At 38.9% G+C, this 21,465-nt stretch overlaps 1 protein-coding gene across 1 annotated transcript; it reads left to right on the top strand.

Annotated features, from left to right (window-relative positions):
- Positions 1–1,502: 1,502 nt before the first annotated feature.
- CUZD1 (CUB and zona pellucida like domains 1) lies at positions 1,503–21,060 on the top strand. The gene is given in 7 exon segments (XM_057551340.1): positions 1,503–1,544; positions 9,088–9,183; positions 20,498–20,684; positions 20,687–20,756; positions 20,758–20,805; positions 20,807–20,917; positions 20,919–21,060. Coding segments are annotated over 7 exon segments (696 nt in total).
- The last annotated feature ends 405 nt before the right edge of the window (positions 21,061–21,465 follow it).

Below are 21,465 nucleotides of genomic sequence, written 5' to 3'. Positions count from 1 at the left end.
GTTGTAAATGACATAATAAGCTAATTCCAAAAGCTGCTCTTTGTGTGTTTAGATACTGTATGTAGGAAACTATATACCAATTTTAACCTCATTTCTCAGAGATGTCATTTTGAAAGCTTTATCTTTCTCAAGTAAAAACATCTGCCAATCAGAAGGTAAAAAGTTGTAAGCCTTTCCTTGCCTTTCATACTAATAGCCTGGTATACATAATTTTCAAAAAAGAAAAAAATCATTTTCCCCCTAAATTGATGTAATTAATACTAACCTTTTAAATTACCAATAAAATAGCCAGTTAAATTACACCCTCTAAAGTTAATTTGTAAAGCTCTTTATATTTTAATATGCTTGCTAAAATTACGTTTCTATTACTCATTCCAGCCCAGACTTCATTTTTTGGAAAGTTTTCCCATTTTACAAAATGTTTTGGAACCTAGGTAAAGTTGCCTTTTTGTTATTAAATATACAGAGGAAATAGAAATCTATACCATATATTATTTTAAATGTAATTAAGAAAGGAAATCACTGCCCTACTGGTCATTAATCCATCTTTATTTACTGTAATCATTACCTATTTAATAGATTGAACTAGTGCAGGATCTCTGGTCATAAAGTGTCCTCTGTTCAGTCAATTTGAGAGCAGATGTCTGAACTGTTGGGGATGAAAAAGATGTGTAAGATCTTGCCCCTGCCTTCCTGGAGCTTAGAGTGAGCCTTGTACTGTTTTAAGTCATAATTTAATCTGTTGTTTATTCTGTTGTGCCAGTGTTGCCAGTTTCTTAAACTACCCCCCCCGCCCCTCCCCCATAGGAAAATATTAGAAGTTCACTGCCATAGGACTAGGGCTCTGGTATCTATTCAGGAGAAAAGACAGTTGGGAACTTAGAGGCAAGAGAAGGTTGAGTCCAGAAAAAAAACTCAGAGCCTGGCTTTATGGGTTATAATTGGCACAGTGCTGTGCTGATAGCTGTGAGATGCAGTTGTGCAAGTATTGGCTGGGTGAGATCAATGTAGTTTAAGCTAGCAGTACCCCTACCAAGTCTTTGTGTTTCCCCAGTTGCTAAAACAGTACCTCAAGAGTTAAAAATGAGTTGTTCCTTCCTTTCTGCTAGACTCTCATTCCTTTTGTTTCTCCAACTTATCTCTTAATTTTTCCATCCTCTTTTCCAGAGGTAACCACGGAACTTGACACACGTACTTCCCATGACTTCCATTCTGGATCTTCGAGTTATAGTCATTGTCACTCTTACTAATCATTTTCTTCTTTTCCGTTCATTCATTGATTCAACAAATACTTATAGATGCTTGGGTATAAGGGTGAGCAAAATAAAGAAGGTTCCCCTTTACACTTAAGTTCACATTTTAATGATAGTAGACAGTAAAGGAGCAAACTTCTGATAGTGATGGGGAAATATCCAGGATGATGAACTGAGGAGTGGAAGAGAGAGTTGCTTGGGGGTAGTACTTTAGAAAGTGTCATCTGGGAAGGCCTCTGTAAGAGAAACATGAAGGATGAGAAGGAACCAGAAATGGACAGAACAGTGAAGGTAAAGGCCCAGAAGACAAAAACAAACTTGGCATATATGAGAAGTAGAAGAACACAAATTAGCATTTCTGTCAGAAGGAGCACTTGACAGAGCCTCATTTGGCTAGCTAGCGCTTTTCCTTTTTCTGGTTTGCCTGTCTTCCTTTGTTCTTTGATTGTATATTAAGAGTTCACAGATCCAGTCAAGGTAGGTTGGTTATAAAGAAGGAAATGAACTGAATTCACTGATGCTGTGGCATTGATCTGAGAATGGTAAGGTCTATTACACACCATCAGGTTTTCTAAACCAAGCCCAAGTTCTGTCAGGCAGTGAACCTTAACCTTCTTGTTAAATTACATGAAATCATGCCCACCCTTCTATTATAATGACTTGCCTTTGGGAGATTTCAGCTGTGCTATTTGTAAAGACTTGTGAATGAATAATCCTTAAAGTAGTGTAACTCCTTATATCTGTTCTTCATCTCTTTTATAGCCACTTGAGCATGAACCATCATTTCATTTGATGGTCTTGGCCTGAATTTCCAGATAGACAACTTGCCCTCTTTTTCTAAAGGTATACCATGACTTCTGTCTTTGGGAAAAGAATCGGTTTGAAATTTTAAATGTTTTAATCTTTAGTGAGAAATGATTTTTGAGTTATTTGGTCCTGTTGAAAGGAAAAACATTTATCGACTCTGCTCTGGTGTTATTTTTAGAGTGGAAAATTGCTTTAAATGTATTAAAATTGCATTCTTTCTTGTATGAACCGAACTTTCCATACACGTTGGTGTAGTTAACATTTCAAGCATGTCTAACTGAAATGTTTCATTTCCAAGAAAAGTTTTCATTTCATTTTGACCTGAAAATAACAAAATAAGATAAATTAGCAATCTAAAGTCAGGAACCTAGCCATAGAGGGCCATATCTCATTTCTGGTTAAGTGCACCCACTTGACCCTTACCTTTCTACTTCTTTCTCTTCGGAAGTAAGATGGATGGACAAGTCTTGGTGTAGGTTCTGGTCAACCTCTTACATGAGGTTCACAAACCTGGAAAGTGGGTGAGCTGGAGATGGGATATGCAACCTTGCTGACTGCCATGTCTTAACTGTGGTATATGGCTGAGTCACATTTATAGTGCACATATTGACCAAATGCTCAATGGTTGATTCTTTTTTTTTTTTTAAACATCTTTATTGGAGTATAATTGCTTTACAATGGTGTGTTAGTTTCTGCTTTATAACAAAGTGAATCAGTTATACATATACATATGTTCCCATATCTCTTCCCTCTTGCATCTCCCTCCCTCCCACCCTCCCTATCCCACCCCTCTAGGTGGTCACAAAGCACCGAGCTGATCTCCCTGTGCTATGCGGCTGCTTCCCACTAGCTATCTATTTTACATTTGGTAGTGTATATATGTCCATGACACTCTCCTCACCCTGTCACATCTCACCCCTCCCCCTCCCCATAACCTCAAGTCCATTCTCTAGTAGGTCTGTGTCTTTATTCCCATCTTGCCACTAGGTTCTTCATGACCTTTTTTTCCCCTTAGATTCCATATATATATGTGTTAGCATTCTGTAGACAATGGTTGATTCTTGAAATTAATATTTGGCCAAGGCCTAAGTTGAAAAGTACCATCATAGTATACAAGTTCTAAAATACATGAATAAATTTTATTCAAAAATTATAATTTTATTACATCAATTATATTTTAAACTTTTAATGTAGTTCAGAATCATTAATTTCTCACTTTTGTCAGCTGCTCAATTGCTCCCACACTCATGTTAAACTACTTATTTCAGGTACTAAATAGTTACTTTCAAGTGTAGAGCAGAGACCAACTCATGATGAAGTTTCTATCAAATTATTATTTGCTTTTTCTCCATTAGTAAGTTAAAAGGTATTTCCTCTTTAACTCCTGGATTTAAAGTTTTGGGGGTCAGTGGTGATGATACAATTTTATTAAAGTATTCTCACAAACTGAAACTTTATGCACAATTGGATAAAGTTTTCAGAAACCTAAGATATGTTGCCCTTATTTTTTTTTCTAATGTTTTTGCAGAGATTTACTGCATCACACATTTGCTTGAGAAAACAGTTGTCAGTAAATGTTGGTTCTAGAAATCTGGCACTGGAGTGATGTTACTGGCTCTCAAGATAAAAATATTGCTTCTGAATTTCAAGTTGCATATCATCTTTAGTTGCGTGTATGCACACCAATTTCAGCATCTTCCCTGCAGTAGAAGGAGAATCTTTACAGCAAGCATCATGTAAGAAATACTTGCATTCTAAAGGCACATTCACACTTAAACTGGTGGATAGAATTCAACATGTAAAGCACATAGGGAGATTTTCACTCCCAAGTTACATCTAAAATGTTTATTTGAAAGTGAACATTCAATGATTAATTATAAATCAAGATGCCATACTAATTAGGTATGACCATAACCTATGTAATCACATAGTCATTGATTATACACAAGCTATGGGTGCCAGAAAGCAATCTGAAGTAGGCATTCAACTGTTAAACCTTGCAAAGGCTGAAGTTGAGGAGCAGATAATGTACAAGTTCCCAGGCTGAAGCTGAACTTCAGTTCATTCCTAGTTCTTACCTTCAGGCAAAACGTACAAGGATCCTTGTATGCAGCATGAAGCAAGGCCCAGCTGGCAGAACTTGAGGTGGCAATGAAGAGAAAATTTGACCTTGACTGTTAATAGGGGTTTTGTCCAAACTGAAAATGTTGGCTAGAGTAATAATGAGAGCTAATGTTTATTGAGAGTTCACTGTGTACTAGACACTGTGGTATAAGGTAAGTTTTATCTAATTTATTTCTCTATTGCTCATTTCGTTCTCACAATAACTGTGTGTGATGGTTATCCTCATTACCAATGTGTAAACAGAAACTCAGGGAAGGTAAGTAATCTGTTCAGACTCACACTGCGAGGAAGTAGCAGGGCCAAGATTTAAATCTGGCCTAGAACTGTACTCTTAACAGTACTTTGTCTCTCAGATATGAATGTAGGCTTTTTTTTTAATCCAATAGTATTTAAAGCTGCTTTGCACTAATTTAACTGCAGCTCAAGGAGCAGAAGAATAACCCTTACTCAGTGCTTATATTGTGCCACTCTCGGTACTAGGCATTTTCATGTCCCTTATCTCATTTAATCTCTTAAACCAAATTACTTAGTAAGGATTATTTTTTCAATTTTCATAAGTGAATGGGAAACTGATTTACAGCCTTAAATCCCTTGCCCCAGTGTCACAGAATTATTGAGTGACAGCACTGAGGTTAAAATCTACAGCTGTTGGATTTCTAGCCCATACTACTACTGTATTGTGCTCTTTCCCAAAACACTGAAAAACATTCCCTGGGTAAATAACAGTGAGAAGCTAACCCAGCTGTTTTTTTGTGTTTTTTTTGGCTGCGTTGGGTCTTCATTGCTGCGCGCGGGCTTTCTCTAATTGTGGCGAGTGGGGGCAGCTCTTTGTTGTGGTACGCGGGCTTCTCATTGCGGTGGCTTCTCCTGTTGTGGAGCACAGGTTCTAGGCACAAGCGCTCTAGAGCACAGGCTCAGTAGTTGTGGCGCACGGGCTTAGTCGCTCCGCAGCATGTGGGATCTTCCTGGACCAGGGCTTGAAACTGTGTCCCCTGCATTGGCAGGCAGATTCTTAACCACTACGCCACCAGGGAAGTCCCAAAGCTAACCCAGCTGTTGAAGTGAGATCCTACTTTGGAATATTCAACACTTGGCCTAGCATTAGACTTAGTGTAGGGAGCTCTGTAAACATGACTGATTAAAAGATTCTGTGTTTTTGAAAGATGACCTTATTTTTAAGATAATGGCTAATACTTGAATGAAAAACCCATTATGCAGCAGTGATTGTAATAAAGGAACGTTTTAGTCTTTTACAGCTGGATAGAGCCTTAGGAATTATCTGCTTCACCTTACTCAAGGGTTAAGTAATTAAACCAAAGTTACTTAGAAAAAGACTATGGGATTAGAATACTGTCTTCATGATTCTTGGTATAGTGCTCTTTGTGCTGTGCAATGCTGCTGCATATATGCTTGTAGTTACATAGTCATAAAGTCTTAATCATAATGAGCTTTCACTGGTTCTTGGTAGGATTTCGGGGGTGGATGTGAGGTATGATGCCATGTCATCAAATTAATCTGGGATTTGAATCCAACTCTGTCACTTAGGGATGATTTGCTTGACTCTTCAGAGTTTGTTTCCTTAAGTGTAGAATAGGGATAATACCTACCTCAAGGACTATTGTGAGAATTAAAGTAAAGGAGATTATATATATAAATCAGTGAGATTGGGGCCTGCCACATGGCATTCAGTTAATGGTGGTTGTTTTTCTGATATTATTCAGCTATTTGGTTTTGCTTATAAAATTGCCTTCTGAGAGTTCCATCATGTTTTTATGAATAGTATAACATCACAATTTACATTCGTGAGAATGGAACATCTTCGTGTCAGTCTATATTCTAGCTCTGGTTTGAAAGTCGTTACGTTGTCTTAAATGTGGAAGTTTTTTTTTAAAAGACTGCTCTGTACTGTATTACTTTATACTGATTTTTATATACTACATACAACAGAGGTAAAGCTTGTATTTTCAGATATCATTGCAGCATCCAGAACAGTTTCAACAATTCCTCATTGGAAGCCTCTGTACTTTTCCTCATGTTGTTTCCTACCTCTGGAAATAGAATGTTCTTTTATATTCTGGCTGGCAAATCATCACCTCCCTTTTCCTTAGCACATCATCCTGTTTCTTTTGAACCTTTTAGGTAGCTTTATTATAGTACTTACTGAATCACAGTGTATTTGTTACGTGTCTGTGTCTTCTTCAAGTCTGGGAATGCCTTAAGGTCAGGGTCCATGTTTATTTTGCCTTTCAGTTTAGTCATCCCCCCAACCCTGCACAGCCCTCAGAAAATATGCTGTGAGGTGGAAAAGACTGATGGCTAGACAGATACTATAGAACTCCATTGCTAATGATACCCATTGCTTCATGATGGGAACAAGTGGTTATTTTTCTCTTTGTTCTTGTGGAGGAGCAGGGCATTATTAGTTACAGGTAGGTGGGGTTTCTAGCACCTGGAATGGGCGTAGCTCATTGGTGATACAAAGAAGTGGTTTCTGTGATTTCTCCTGATGAGGTGATTCACATGTCTGGAGTATTGGGGGGAAAAGATGAGGGATCTGAGCTTCTTATATATCGATAAATAGGCATAAGGATGGGAGCATTGGCGGGAGATCAAAAAGGTGTTCCATGTTATAGGAAAATGATTTTTTTAATTTGGAAATTAAGTGAAATGCCAAGGGCAAAGAAGAAGGACCATCAGAGAAATTACAGAGTGACTGCTCAGGTCACTGTTCTGAAATAGAGAAATGATCCTTTCATTCTGGTGACTTACCTCTAGCTAGAGTCTGTACTTCATAAAAGAGGCAGGAGCTTTGAGACACTTAATTGTAATCTTATCCCTTTGCAGAAATACCTCCCATACTCAAGCAGGTTTGATGGTCTTCTCATGTCACTAGGCACAAGGATTAGCAGACCCTGAAATGTTATCCTATCAGTATAACTTCACATTTATTCTCAAGATTGCACTGGCAATTAATTCCCTTGGCAGCTGATCACACAGTGAGGACCGACCAGGCTCATAGGCTTCCAAGACAGCCGAACACCCTTGAAGAATAAATGCCTCTGCCACTGGAGGTCACGGCACCCAGAAAGTGATTAGAGGAAGCAGCTGATGACCTCTCTAGTGAGTTCTGCTATTCCTGTCATATCCAAGCCCAAGTCCAAGGGTTGCTGGCAAGTGGACCAATACCATGACTCCCGTCTGAAAGATAGACCACACAACTCAACTATATTCTCTTCAGCCCTAAGCCATCCAGGCTTCTAGAAAAGCAGTCTGCATATTGATTCTATACAGCCTGTGACAGTTGGAAGATAGATAGGTGTGGTGTTTCAAGAACAGCTTATGAATCCCTCAGGCCACCCTATGTAAACCTATCATAGGAATTTTGCTTTGCTTCATATATTAACCTCATTGTACCATTGAGGTAGAGATTCCTAAAAAAGTGTACACAGGGTGAACCCTGTTAAAATAATGAGTTTAACTCTCTTGCGTGTGAGAAGGAGGACACCGTGAGAGCACCTGTGTTCTTGGGGGAGCACCCAGGTAGAGGTGCTCAGCACATGCTCTGACATAACTACTTGTTCCCAACATGAAGCAAAGGACATCTTTACCAGTGGATTTCTGTAACATTTGTCTAGCCATCAGCCTTTTCCTCCTCACAGCGTATTTTCTGAGAGAGAAATTTATTAGAGGGGTTTGTTTCCTTACCTTTTCAGTCTTGAAATTAATAGAGCCCTTCGTGTAATTCTAAATAGCTTAAGTTCTAAAGAGAATCAAAAGAGAGAATACTGTGACACTTTTTAAATGTGCAGTATCGTCAACAATGGTTATTGTGGACAACGGGTTTCTGAGAGTCTCGTTTTCTGTGTTAGCTGTTTTAATTGATTTTTCAAAGATTAATTTGATAAGAGTTTTCATTTTAAAAGTAATGCTTGAGTCAGGAAATTAAAGAAACAAATTTCCAGCTTTAATTCTACTCCTCCTTGGAGCATTATATATCTTTCCAGAGTCCCAAACCTCAGCAACTATTATTTCATCTCCCTCCATTTTCCTTCTCAATGCCACATAATTCTAAAATTAAAAGAAACAGTGTGTTATGTCATATCCTAGCAGCAGTTCAACAAATGTTCTTTACCTACTATGTGCCAGATACTAGGGGCAGAATGATAAAACTAAAAATACAGTTTAACTAGTCTGTGGTGACCTGTCCTACTCACAGCTTCATCTTGGAGAGATATTCCTAATGGGGGCTCCCTTCTTCTGTGATTATGGATATGTGAATGCATTAGAAAATTAGTGTGATATCATTAGCAAATAAAATAAATTGCACTTAACTAGAATTCAACCTGGGCTGGGCTTCCGTCTCTCCCTCCCTCCCTCCTTCCCTCCCTTCTTTCCTTCCTTCCTTTCTTCCTTTCTTTCTTCTTTCCTTTCTCTCTCTCTTCCTTTCTTTTTGAAATCTGGCTACAATATTATGCTAGTGCACATATTTTAATTTGGTGGAAGGCGTGCATAACAAAATAAGTGAAAAGCTATAAATGTTAGAGAGCACGTATTTATTCCAGTGACTAAGGAGTAATAAATCATTTTGTCAAGTTGCACTGTAGCAGTCAAGTTTCATCTCTGTTATGGCTAATTGGCCAAGAATTTGTAACTCCATAGAATGGGAAAAAAGTGTATTAACTTGTAGCAATAGATCATTGAACTTATTAAATGTACCTTTCCTAATTCATACTTTCTTATGCTGAAAAAAAAGTACCTCTCTCAAATATATAATTTTTACAGGTCACTGGAAAAGAATGCTGTACAGCAGGATTATTATAATGTGCTAAAAATGGCACTTGTATCTCATTGGCACGTAGAGAGCTCATGTGAAACCTCTTTTTGATCTTTGTTGGCTTTTTAGCTGAAAAGATTTGGAAATCTTTTTGGCACTGGCAAAGATAGCACTCTAGTGGCTGTTGGTCGATTTTTAGCAACAGATAAGATAGTCTTTGTTGAAGTCAGTTGATTAATACATAATAGGCAATATGTTGCCTTAAAAGCAAATGCATATTTTTCTCATATCAAAAAATTCCCCAGGTTTGCCAACATTCAGAGATATTTAAAAGAGGTCTCGGGCTTCCCTGGTGGCTCAGTGGTTGAGAATCTGCCTGCCAATGCAGGGGACACGGGTTCGAGCCCTGGTCTGGGAAGATCCCACATGCCACGGAGCAACTAAGCCCGTGAGCCACAACTACTGAGCCTGCGCGTCTGGAGCCTGTGCTCCGCAACAAGAGAGGCCGCGATAGTGAGAGGCCTGTGCACAGCGATGAAGAGTGGCCCCAGCTCGCCGCAACTGGAGAAAGCCCTTGCACAGAAACGAAGGCCCAACACAACCATAAATAAATAAATAAATAAATAAATAAATAAATAAATAAATAAATAAATAAATAAATAGAATGATTAGCTTCTGTGTTACAGAAATATTTAAAAAAAAAAAAAAGAGGTCTACATTTTCTTTTCCAGTTGGTCCTATGTTGAGAAATAATACTGCAACCCTCTGAGTTTTAGCAGTTTTTTAGGTAAAAGGAATTGTTCATGATGTAATTGATATTGTAACTACTCAGCTGGACTCCAGCTTTCAAGGGCTAAATGCATTTGTTGATTTGTTTGCATTTCCTACTCCAGCTAAAAGAATTCAAAGACATGAAAAGTCTATTGTGAAAAATACATAAATATCACAAAAGTCAGCCTCAAGTGGGCTATCAGAAAGGGTACAAAAGCAGTTATTGCTTTCTAATACAATTATGAAAAACTTAAATTGAAAAAAGTATAACCATCTCAAATTTGTCAAGGCAGTTATAAAAGAGTACGTAAGGGAAGGTTTCCCCTAAAATGTTCTTTTAATCTAATGAAGTCTTTTTCCCCCAGCTTTATTGAGGTATAGTTGACATATAACATGTAAGTTTAAGGTATACAAAGTATTGGTTTGATACACTTATATATTGCAAATATATATATTGCAAAATGATTACCACCAGCACATTAACATTAGCTAACACCTCCATCATGTCACATAATTACTACTTCTTTTCTGTGGCGAGAACATTTAAGATCTACTCTCTTAGCAACTTCCAAGTATGTAATACAGCATTATTAACTATAATCATTTGATCCCCAGAATTTATTCATCTTATAACTGGAAGTTTGTACCATTTGATCAACAGCTCCCATTTCCCCCACCCCCACCATTGCCTGGTAATCACTATTCTAATCTCTGTGTCTATGACTTTGGCTTTTTTAGATTCCACATGTAAGTGATGTACAGTATTTGTCTTTCTTTGTCTGACGTGTTTTACTTAGCATAATGCCCTCAAGCTTCATCCATGTTGTCACAAATGGCAGAACTTTCTTCTTTCTCATGGCTGAATAATATTCCATTGTACATATATACCACATCTTATCTATTTATCTGTTGATGGACACTTAGTTGTTTCCCTATCTTGGCTATTGTGAATATGCTGCAGTGAACATGGGAGTGCAGATACCGCTTCCAGATCCTGTTTTCATTTCCCTTGGATATATACCCAGAAGTGGGATTGCTGGATCATATGGTAGTTCTATTTTTAATTTTTAAGATACCTTCATACTGTTCCATAGTGGCTGTATCCATATCTATTCCCAACAACAGTGCACAAAGGTTCCCTTTTCTCTACATCCTCACCTACACTTGTTTCCCTCATCTTTTTCACAATAGCCCTTCCAATAGGTATGAGGTAATATGTCATTATCGTTTTGATTTGCAGTTCCCTAATGATTAGTAGTGTAGAGCACTTTTTCATGCACGTGTTGGCCAATTGTCTGTCTTCTTTAGAAAAATGTCATTTTCTTAGCTCATTTTTAATTGGATTGTGTGGGGTTTTTGTTTTGGTTTTGGTTTTGTTTTGTTTTGTTTTGTTTTTGCTGTTGAGTTGTATGAGATCTTTATATATTTTGAATATTAATCACATATCAGATATAAGATTTGCAAATATTTTCTCCCATTCTGTAGATTGCTTTTTCATTTTGTTGATTGTCTCTTTTGCTGTGCAGAAGCTTTTTAGCTTGATATAGTCCCACTTATTAATTTTTATTTTTGTTGATTGTGCTTTAGGTATCATATCCAAAAAATCATTGCAAAGATCAATGTCAAGGAGCTTTCTCCTTGTTTTCTTCCAGAACTTTTATGGTTTCAGGTCTCCTGTATTTGTGAATGGCATAAGATAGGGGTCCAGTTCCATTCTTCGTGTGGTTATGCAGTCTTCCCAGCACCATTATTGAAGAGACTATTTTTTCCTCATTGAGTGTTTTTGGCTCCCTTGTCAAATATTAGCTGACCATATACACATGGGTTTATTTTTGTGCTCTTCTGTTCCATTGGAACAGATTCCAGTGCAATCTGTTCCATTGGAATTTATGTCAATACATACTGTTTTGATTATAATAGCTTTGTAGTATAGTTTGAAATCAGGAAGTGTGATGCCTCCAGCTTTGTTCTTCTTTTAATTGGTGCTTTGGCTATTTGACATCTTTTGTAGTTCCATTCAAATTTTAGGATTGTTTTTCTGTTTCTGTGAAAAATGCCATTGGAAGTTTAATAAGGATTGCATTGAATCTATAGATGACCGTGGGTGGTATGAACAAGTTAATTTTAATTCTTCCAATGCATAAACACAGGATATCTTTCCATTTATTTGCATTTTCTTTTTTTTTTTTTTTTTTTTTTTTTTTTTTTTTTTTGGGTACGTGTTAGGGTTAGGGTAGGGGTTAGGGTTAGGGTATGCATTAGGGTTAGGGTACTTATAGCTACTTCATTTTTATTTATTTTTTATTTTTGGCTGTGTTAGGTCTTCAGTTCGTGCGAGGGCTTTCTCCAGTTGCGGCAAGTGGGGGCCACTCTTCATCGCGGTACGGGGACCGCTCTTCATCGCGGTGCGCGGGCCTTTCACTATCGCGGCCCCTCCCGTTGCGGGGCACAGGCTCCAGACGCTCAGGCTCAGCAGTTGTGGCACACGGGCCCAGCCGCTCCGTGGCATGTGGGATCTTCCCAGACCAGGGCTCGAACCCGTGTCCCCTGCATTAGCAGGCAGATTCTCAACCACTGCGCCACCAGGGAAGCCCTGCATTTTCTTTAATTTCATCAATGTCTTATGGTTTTCAGTGTACAGATTTTTCACCTTCTTGGTTAAATTTATTCCTAAGTATTTTATTGGTTTTGATTCTATTGTGAATGATATTGTTTTCTTTGTTTTTCATTGTTAGTATATAGAAATGTAGCTGATTTCTGTGTGTTGATTTTGTATCCTGCAATTGTACTGAATCCATTGATTAATTCTGGAAGTTTTTTGGTAGAGTCTTTGGGATTTTCTACATCAGCAAACAGAGACAATTTTAATTTTTTTTTTTTGCCAATTTGGTTGTCTTTTACTTTTTTTTCTTGCCTGATTACTCTGGCTAAGACTTCCAGTACTATCTGTGTCAAATATATTGCAAGAGTGGGCACCCTTGTCTTGTTCTTGATCTTAGAGAAAAAGCTTTCAACCTTTCACCACTGAGTCTGCTGTTAGCTGTGTGCTTGCTACATGTGGCCTTTACTATGTTGAGGTATTTTCCTTCTGTACCCAATTCGTTGAGCATTTTTATTGTGAAAGGATTATAGTATTTTGTCAAATTCTTTTTCTGCATCTATTGAGATGATCATATGATTTTTATCTTTTATTCTATTAATGTGTGTCACATTTATTGACTTTCATATGTGAACCATCCTTGCATCCAAGGGGTAAATCCCACTTGATTATGGTGTATGATGCTTTTAATGTGTTCAATTCGGTTTGCTAGTATTTTGTTGAGGATTTTTGCATCTACATTCATTGGGGACATGGTCTGTAGTTTTCTTTTATTATAGTATCCTTATCTGGCTTTGGTGTCAGAGTAATGCTGGACTTGTAAAATGAGTTTAGGAGTCTCCCGTCCTCTTCAGTGTTTTAGAAGAATTTGAGAGAAAGCTTGGTCTTAAGCCTTCTTTAAATGTTTGGTAGAATTCACAGTGAAACCATCTGGTCCTAGGCTTTTCTTTATTGGGAGGTGTATGACTACTGGTTCAATCTTCTTAGCAATTATGGGTCTGTTTAGATTTTCTATTTTTTTACAATTCAGTCTTGGTAGACGTATGTTTCTAAAAATTTATCCATTTCTTCTAGGTTAGTCAATTTGTTGGCATATAATTATTCACAGTAATCTCTTATTTGAGTCTTCTCTCTTTTTTCTTAGTCTAGCTAAAGGTTTGTCAATTTTGTTTATCTTTCCAAAAAACTAGCTCTTATTTACATTAATCTTTTCTAGTGTTTTTCTGGACTCTATTTCATGTATTTCTGCTCTGATCTTTGTTATTTCCTTTCTTCTCCTAATTTTGGGCTTAGTTTGTTCTTCTTTTTCTAGTTTCTTTAGGTATAAAGCTGGTTATTTGAAATCTTTTTTCTTAGTGTAGGTGTTTATCACTATACACTTCCCTCTTAGAACTGCTTTTGCAGCATCCCATGGCTTTTATATTGTTGTGTTTCCATTTTCATTTGTTTCAAGATAATTTTTTCCCTTTTGATTAATTCTGTGACTCACTGGTTGTTCTGAAGTGTGTTGTTTAATTTCCGCTATTTGTGAAATTTCCAGCTTTCCTCCTGTTATTGATTTCTAGTTTCATACCATTGTGGTTAGAAAAGATACTTGGTATGATTTCAGTCTTCTTACATTTGCTAAGACTTGTTTCATGACCTATCATATGATCTGTCCTGGAGAATGCTTTCTGTGCACTTGAGAATAATATATATTCTGTTGATGTTGGATGGAATCTTTTCTGCATGTCTGTTAGGTCCATTTGGTTTGAAGTATGTGCCAAATCCCACGTTTCCTTGTTAATTTTCTGTCTGGATGATCTATTGTTGAAAGTAGGGTTTTGAAGTCTAGTATTGTACAGTAAGTCCCCTACAAACAAACGAGTTCAGTTCTGAGTGTGCGTTCGTAAGTCCAATTTGTTCATAAGTCAGAGTTAGCCTAGGTACCCAACTAACACAATCAGCTATATAGTACTGTACTGTAATAGGTTTATAATACTTTTCACACAAGTAATACATAAAAAACAAACAACAAAAAATAAAACATTTTTTAACTTACAGTACAGTACTTTGAAAAGTACAGTAGTACAGTACAACAGCTGGCATACAGGGACTGGCATTGAGTGAACAGGCAAGAAGAGTTACTGACTGGAGGAGGGAAAGGAGGTGGGAGATAGTAGAGCCGAAGGATTGTCAGCGATAGGCGACGGAAGGCAAGCTGCAATTTCACTCACACCTGATATTGATGGCACAGGTTCTGGTTCCTTACTGGATTCAATTCTATCTACCCTCTTAAAAAAAGGATCCAGTGATGTCTGGGTAGTAGCTCTTCTTTTCTCATCATAGATGACATGGTAGCACTAGATTGCATTCTGAATTGCTGCTGCACCCTTTGTGTACCATTCTGCATTCGGGTCCTGTGCCTCAAAAACTAACACTGCGTCCTCAAATAAAGAAAAGCCCCTTGCCATTTCCTGCACAACCACTTGTAGAGGATGCACACACGTGACAATATATGCCAGACACGTGAACTAACTTATGTGATTGGACATGCAAAAGCACGTTCGAATCTTTGAAAGTTCGCAACTTGAAGGTTCGTATGTAAGGGACTTACTGTATTGTCTATTTCTCCCTTTACATCTAGTTAGTATTTGCTTACTATAAGTGCCTCATTGTTGGGTGCATATGTATTTATAACTGTTATATCTTTTTTTTTTAAATATTTATTTATTTATGGCTGTGTTGGGTCTTCGTTTCTGTGCGAGGGCTTTCTCTAATTGTGGCAAGTGGGGACCACTCTTCATCGCAGTGCGCGGGCCTCTCACTTTCGCGGCCTCTCTTGTTGCGGAGCGCAGGCTCAGTAATTGTGGCTCACGGGCCCAGCTGCTCCACGGCATGTGGGATCTTCCCAGACCAGGGCTCGAACCCGTGTCCCCTGCGTTGGCAGGCAGATTCTCAACCACTGCGCCACCAGGGAAGCCCCTGTTATATCTTTTTGATGAATCCACTGCTTTATCATTATATAATGACCTTATTTTTCTCTTGTTACCATTTTTGGCTTAAAGTCTATTTTATCTGATACAAGTATAGCTACCCTTTCTCTCTTTTGGTTTCTACCTTGCATGGAATATATTTTTTCATCCCTTCACTTTGAGCCTTCCTGTGTCCTTAAAGCTGAAGTGAACCTCTTGTAGGCAGCATGTAGTCAGGTCTTATTTTTTTTTAATCCATCCAGCCACTCCATGTCTTTTGATTGGAGAGTTCAATCTGTTTACATTTAGATTAATTATTGTAAGTAAGGCTTTACTAATGCTACCTTATGAATTGTTTTCTGGCTCTTTTGTAGTTCCCTTGTTCCTTTCTTCCTCTCTCTTGCTGTCTTCTGTTGTAAAATAGTTATTTTCCATAGTGGGTATGCTTTGATTCCCTTCTTTTTCTTTTTCTTTTTTTTTTTTTTTGGCTGCACCATGTGGTTTGCAGGATCTCAGTTCCCTGACCAGGGATTTAACCCAGGCCACGGCAGTGAAAGCCCAGAATCCTAACCACTAGGCCACCAGGGAACTCCCCCCTCTATCTTTTGTGAATCTGCTGTGGGTTTTTGCTTTGTGGCTATCATGAGGCTTACATAAAACATCTTATACATACAACAATCTACTTTACATTGATAACAATTTAACTTCGATTACCTACAAAAACTCTACCTTTTACTCCCCCTTTTATATTTTTGATGTCACAATTTACATCTTTTTATTTTGTGTGTCCGTTAAGAAATTATTGTAGCTATAGCTTTTTAAAAATACTTTTGTCCTTTAACTTTTATACTAAGGTTAAGTAGTTAACATACCACTATATTACAGTATTAGAGTATTCTGAATTTGACTATATGCCAAATTTAACCAGTGTGATATATATTTTCATACGTTTCATGTTACTAATTATCATCCTTTCATTTCAGCTTGAAGAATTCCTTTCAGCATATCTTGTGAAATAGGTATAGTGGTGAAGAACACCCTCAGCTTTTGTTTGTTAGGGAAACTGTCTCACCTTCACTTCTGAAGGGCAGTTTTTCTGGGTAAATTATTCTTGATTGGCAGTTTGTTTCTTTTAGTACTTTGGATATATCATTTCATTCTCTCCTGATCTGTAAGGTCTGTGCTGAGAATTTGCTCTTAGCCTTATGGAGGTTTCTTTGTTATGTATTTCTCTATTGAATTCTTCAGTTCACTCAGTGTATTCTTCAGCTCCAGAATTTGTTTGGTTCATTTTTATGTTTTCTATCTTTCTGTTGAACTTCTCATTTTGTTTTTCTGTTGTGTTCCTAATATTGTTAAATTATTTATCTGTGTTCTTTGTAGTTCTCTGAGCATCTTTAGAACAATTATTTTGAACACTTTGTTGGGCAATTCCTGCATCTCCATTTCTTTGGGGATCATTACTGATGGCTTCCTGTATTCCTTCAGGAGAGTCATGATTCCCTGGTTCTTCATGATCCCTTGTAGCCTTGCATAGATGTCTCTACATTTAAATAACTAGTCACCTCTTCTGGACTTCATGGACTGATCTCAGCAAGGAAAGACTTTCACCTGTGGTTTGGGACATGCTGGAATGTGCTGTGACCCTGGTTCTAGTGGAGGAAGGTACCAAGTGTGGGGACATATGGTGGCACTGGGTCCAGGGGTGCATGATGTCTCTTTGGCTCATGCTGCTGAGGTCCACAACATCAACAACTGTGTGGTCCTTGGGAGCACTGTGGGGGTCTACAGTGGCTGTAAGGGCTATTGGGGTCCTCAGTTATGCCTCTAGGTCCAGCAACTAGTGACCAGGCCAGACAACGATGGTGGCTAGAGCCAGTAGTGTACATACACTTGGCTATGGGGCCTGCTGCAGGTGCCTGTGTAGTAGCTTGGATCAGCTGCAGACACATACACAGTGGTGGGGGCCAGGGTAGGCAGTAAGGGCTGGGCCAGTTGTGGGCTCACAGGCAGATGTGGGGGCCCTGGCTGTTGGTGTGCTCTCCTATGACTGCATCATCTCCCTCTGTGTGCACACTGCAGGGGAGGCCAGTAATGGGGGTCAGGCCAGGAGTATGCAGGTGCACAGCTGGAGGGCTTAACTGCAGGTAGTGTGGTGCAGTGGTGCAAGCCAGTGACAGAAGACAAGGCCTGATCCAAGCCCACAGGCAGTTATGGAGACCTTGGCTGTCAGCATGCTCTTCAGTGGCTGTATTGTCTTCCCCTGGGTGTGCACACTGCAGTGGACACTGGTGGCAGGTATCAGGCTAGCGGCATGCAAATGCACATCTGGAGGGGCTATGTCAAGTACACACTAGGAAGTGGATGTCAGCTGTGGGGGTCTAGGCTGGCATCTAGCACTCATGTAGCCACAGAGGCCTGGGCTGGCCACCAGTGCAGTTCCTGGGCTGTGGCATGGGTGAAGAAGGAGGTAGCAGGGAAGGACTCAGGTGGCTGGTGTCAGTAAATACAAATACCTGTGGGGCAAAAGCTGGTGAAATCCCCAGGGGGTCTTTGGCAACTGTGCTGGTGTTAGTTTCTTCAGTGGCAAAATCTTCTGGATTTGTCTGCAGAGCAAGTCACAAGTCACTACAAACCATGATTGTTATTGGTAACTCCTGCTTTTCTTCCTTGTTTCTGTCTCTATGTGTCTCAGCTTTGCCAGTCAATGAGTGGGGTGAAACTGTAATGGGACCTTCATATGGTGCCCCAAAGGCTGGGGAAGCTGGTTGCTCACTCCATCCACTCCTCCTTTCCTGGCTAGGGGAGCTCTTTCTAGCTGGGAAGTTCTCTCTTGACCCTGAGCAGTGCTGGCTTGAGGAATGGGATAATGCAGGCAAAATGAAGCTTTCTTCCTTCTCTTCTCATGAGGTTATTCTCAGATTTTTGTTCCACTGTGTTGCTGAAGTTTCTTAAGTGGACTCGAGAGCTCTCCAGAGTTGTTCTTATTCATGGAGAGCTGTCTAATTGCTGATCTTTACTGGGGGATGGAGGGCAGGGTTTTCTCCATCACTGTTTTGGTAATATCACTCCTGCCTCCACTTCAGGGAGTTTGTGACAAAGGCTCTGTACTTACATGTGTGTATGCTTTTTCCTAGGGAAGTAATTCATATTGTTCATCAGATTTTCAAAGAGGCTAGGGAAAAGGTTAAGAATAATTGCACCATATGACATATATAAAATATTTGTTACATGAATGCTTGCATTGGACTGTATTTCTTCTTGAAAGATTTCTTTTAATATGTACCATTTCTTCTTGAACAATATCTCCTTTAGAAACTCCTCAACTAACAAAGGTAAATGAGTAAACATTTTAAAAAAATTGTTTCCTTTCCCAGAGTTCCCTGCTCCCCTTTTCTGGAATCTTTCATATTTGAGAGGCAAAGTACTCCTGAACGTCAGAGAAGCTACACAGACAAGTTGTGACCCGAACACTTGGGAGCCATTTGTTCCTCCAAATATAAAGTCCTGGCTGTGGTGCAGCCAGAAACAACACAGCCTTCCATGTCTTCAATTAGCACAGGGCCCGGCTCTCGTGGGGACACCGCATCCCATTCTGCCTGGCTCGGTTCCTCAGGCTGCAACGCTGTTTCTTGGGCTGAGGACGGCACTGGTGAGAGGTGAGGAAGGAGATGGCATAGCCTGAAAACTTGCAGTTGTGATCACCTAACTTTGAATTGATCTAGAATGAAACCTTTTTTCCCTCCTAAACTGCAAGTATTTGAAATGCTCAGTGGCGTCTTTGGGGTGGGAAATTAGCATAACTTCCTTCTCTCACAGTCAGGTCTTCCACCCTCCCAGTGGGGTTTCTCTTTGAAATAAGAGTCGTGTGTGTGGAAAGGATTCAGGAGCAAGGCTTGGAGGACCAAGAAGAAAAGCAACCGGCCTATTTCCCATCCAAAGAGTAACCAGATACAGCTGTAACTTTAGACTGAGGTGCTTGGGAAAATGATTTTTATTATTTATTATTTTTTAAGAAGCAAGTGTATATTGCTGAGGAAGGGCCTAAAATGTGGCTGAGGAAATCTAGCTTTGATGATATAGTCCAATATACTATGTAAAATTTAACAAGCTAGTTGATTTTTTTTCTTAAGGAAAAAACTCTTAAAATTAATTTTTTAAAAAGGCAAAATGATTACATATCAATTTAGAAATACAAACCAGAGATTCTCAAATACCCAGAGGATACGATAGACCTATAGCCCATTCTTATTTCCTTCCATATTAGCTACATTCAAGTTTGAGCAATTATTGAAGGAAGTTAAAATTCTCTTGTGTTTTGACTACCTGTGGGAGGTATAATAAGATCTCAGCTGAAGCAGAAAACATAAAATAAATCCTCTTTTTATGACTGACTTGAACATAGTTTATGGTGTTCGCAATAGTCATGTAACTTTGTGGGCGAAACAAGTAAATTACATTGTAAGTTATGTATTGCTAAATAGCCTCTGCTGAATAATAACCTGTTTTGTATATTTGCCACCTCTTTGTAATAGTAGCTTGTGTCTGCACTGTAGGTAGCACATAATCAACTCTGATATTGAAATGAAGAGAAAAGAGGCATTTGACGCTGGGTTTGTGAAAGGTTATATGTAATGGCATTTCCCATGAGCAAAGTAGACCAAGGACTTCCCTGGCGGCACAATGGTTAAGAATCCGCCTGCCAGTGCAAGGGACACAGGTTCGAGCCCTGGTCCGGGAAGATCCCACATGCCACAGAGCAGCTAAGCCTGTGAGCCACAACTACTGAAGCCCCTGCACCTAGAGCCTGTGCTCCGCAACAAGAGAAGCCACCGCAATGAGAAGCCTGCGCACCGCAATGAAGAGTAGCCCCCACTCGCCGCAACTAGAGGAAGCCCGCGTGCAGCAATGAAGACAACGCAGACAAAAATAAATAATTAATTAATTTTAAAAATTAGACCAAAAAAGTTATACTACATTTTATTAGTTTGAATAGAAAAAAGGTGACTTAAAAACTAGGAAATATGTCAAGCACATGGTTTATTGGCTCAATATATTTTTTCAAGGAGTCATTATTTATGAACCTGAATGATACCCACGCCCTTTCTTTTAGCCCATTCACGAGAAGTTCAACATAGTTATTCTTTAATTACTGTCACCAGAAAACTAACCTTTAAAAAAGAAAGAAAAGGAGAAACAATTGTATTTTTTTGAGTCCAGTTCATTTGGAAAGCCTATGCTGGAGTCACCATATATGTGGGTTTGAACCAAACTTTTTGTTCAAGTAAGTCTATGCACCTCAGATCCAAATTTGGTGGTGTTCCAGGATACCTGCAGCACCACTCCCGACTGACTTTGTGACCTCAGCAAGAGTGGATGTAATTGAGATGAGACTTGTAAGGTGCAAGATTCCAGTTTAACTCCTTTGAATTCTTGAGTTGTCTGGGCTCCGTGTATCTCGAGTGTAAGGTTTCATAGTGGTAGTAGTAGTCAGTCTCACTGCCACCAGACTGTTTTTCTGAAGGAAAAGAGACATTTCTTCATACAAATAGAAGACTAATTCTGTCATAGGATGCATTCATCTGAAAAGGGATTGACGGGCAAGTGGAAATTCAGAATTTCAGTATCAAACGCATTGAAACTCAGATTCAACCTTTTAACAATCTGCATCTTTTTTCATTCATGGTCCTTGTTCTGAATATTGTGATTGTGGCTACAATTCTAGCAAGGCATGTTTGTGAGTCAGAGTACAAAGTCCAGAAGCTGCAGGACTATTAACTAAAGGCTTCAGACTTAAGTGAAATGCATTTCTCCTGAGTGTTGAAGAAGTGCTACCTTGTGGCTAGATACATTAGGAATAGATTAAAGAGGGCCCCATAAAAGAGGGGGGAAAACCTATAAACCACATTCAAGAAAATTAAAAAATAAAGAATCTCCTTCCATGAGACCTTTACACTGAACCTTTTAGGATATATTCATTTCTACTCTATGTGCTATTTTCTGGAGTGTACCATAGCTTAAATAATAATGCAAAAATGGATTCACTAATGATTCCCATATTTTACGTGTACAACACCTAGGCCTCTGTCATCATCAGGTTGAATCCCAATCTTCTGTAGCTGAAAAATAACATTTCCATATTTATTTCTTTAATGCATTCATCTTAAGAGCCGGCATTCTACA

Source organism: Balaenoptera acutorostrata, chromosome 8 (genome assembly GCF_949987535.1).
Source record: "Balaenoptera acutorostrata chromosome 8, mBalAcu1.1, whole genome shotgun sequence".
NCBI classification, from domain to species: Eukaryota; Metazoa; Chordata; class Mammalia; order Artiodactyla; family Balaenopteridae; genus Balaenoptera; species Balaenoptera acutorostrata.
Note: the sequence above shows the minus strand (reverse complement) of the source record. Positions and strands in the feature narration are given on the sequence as shown.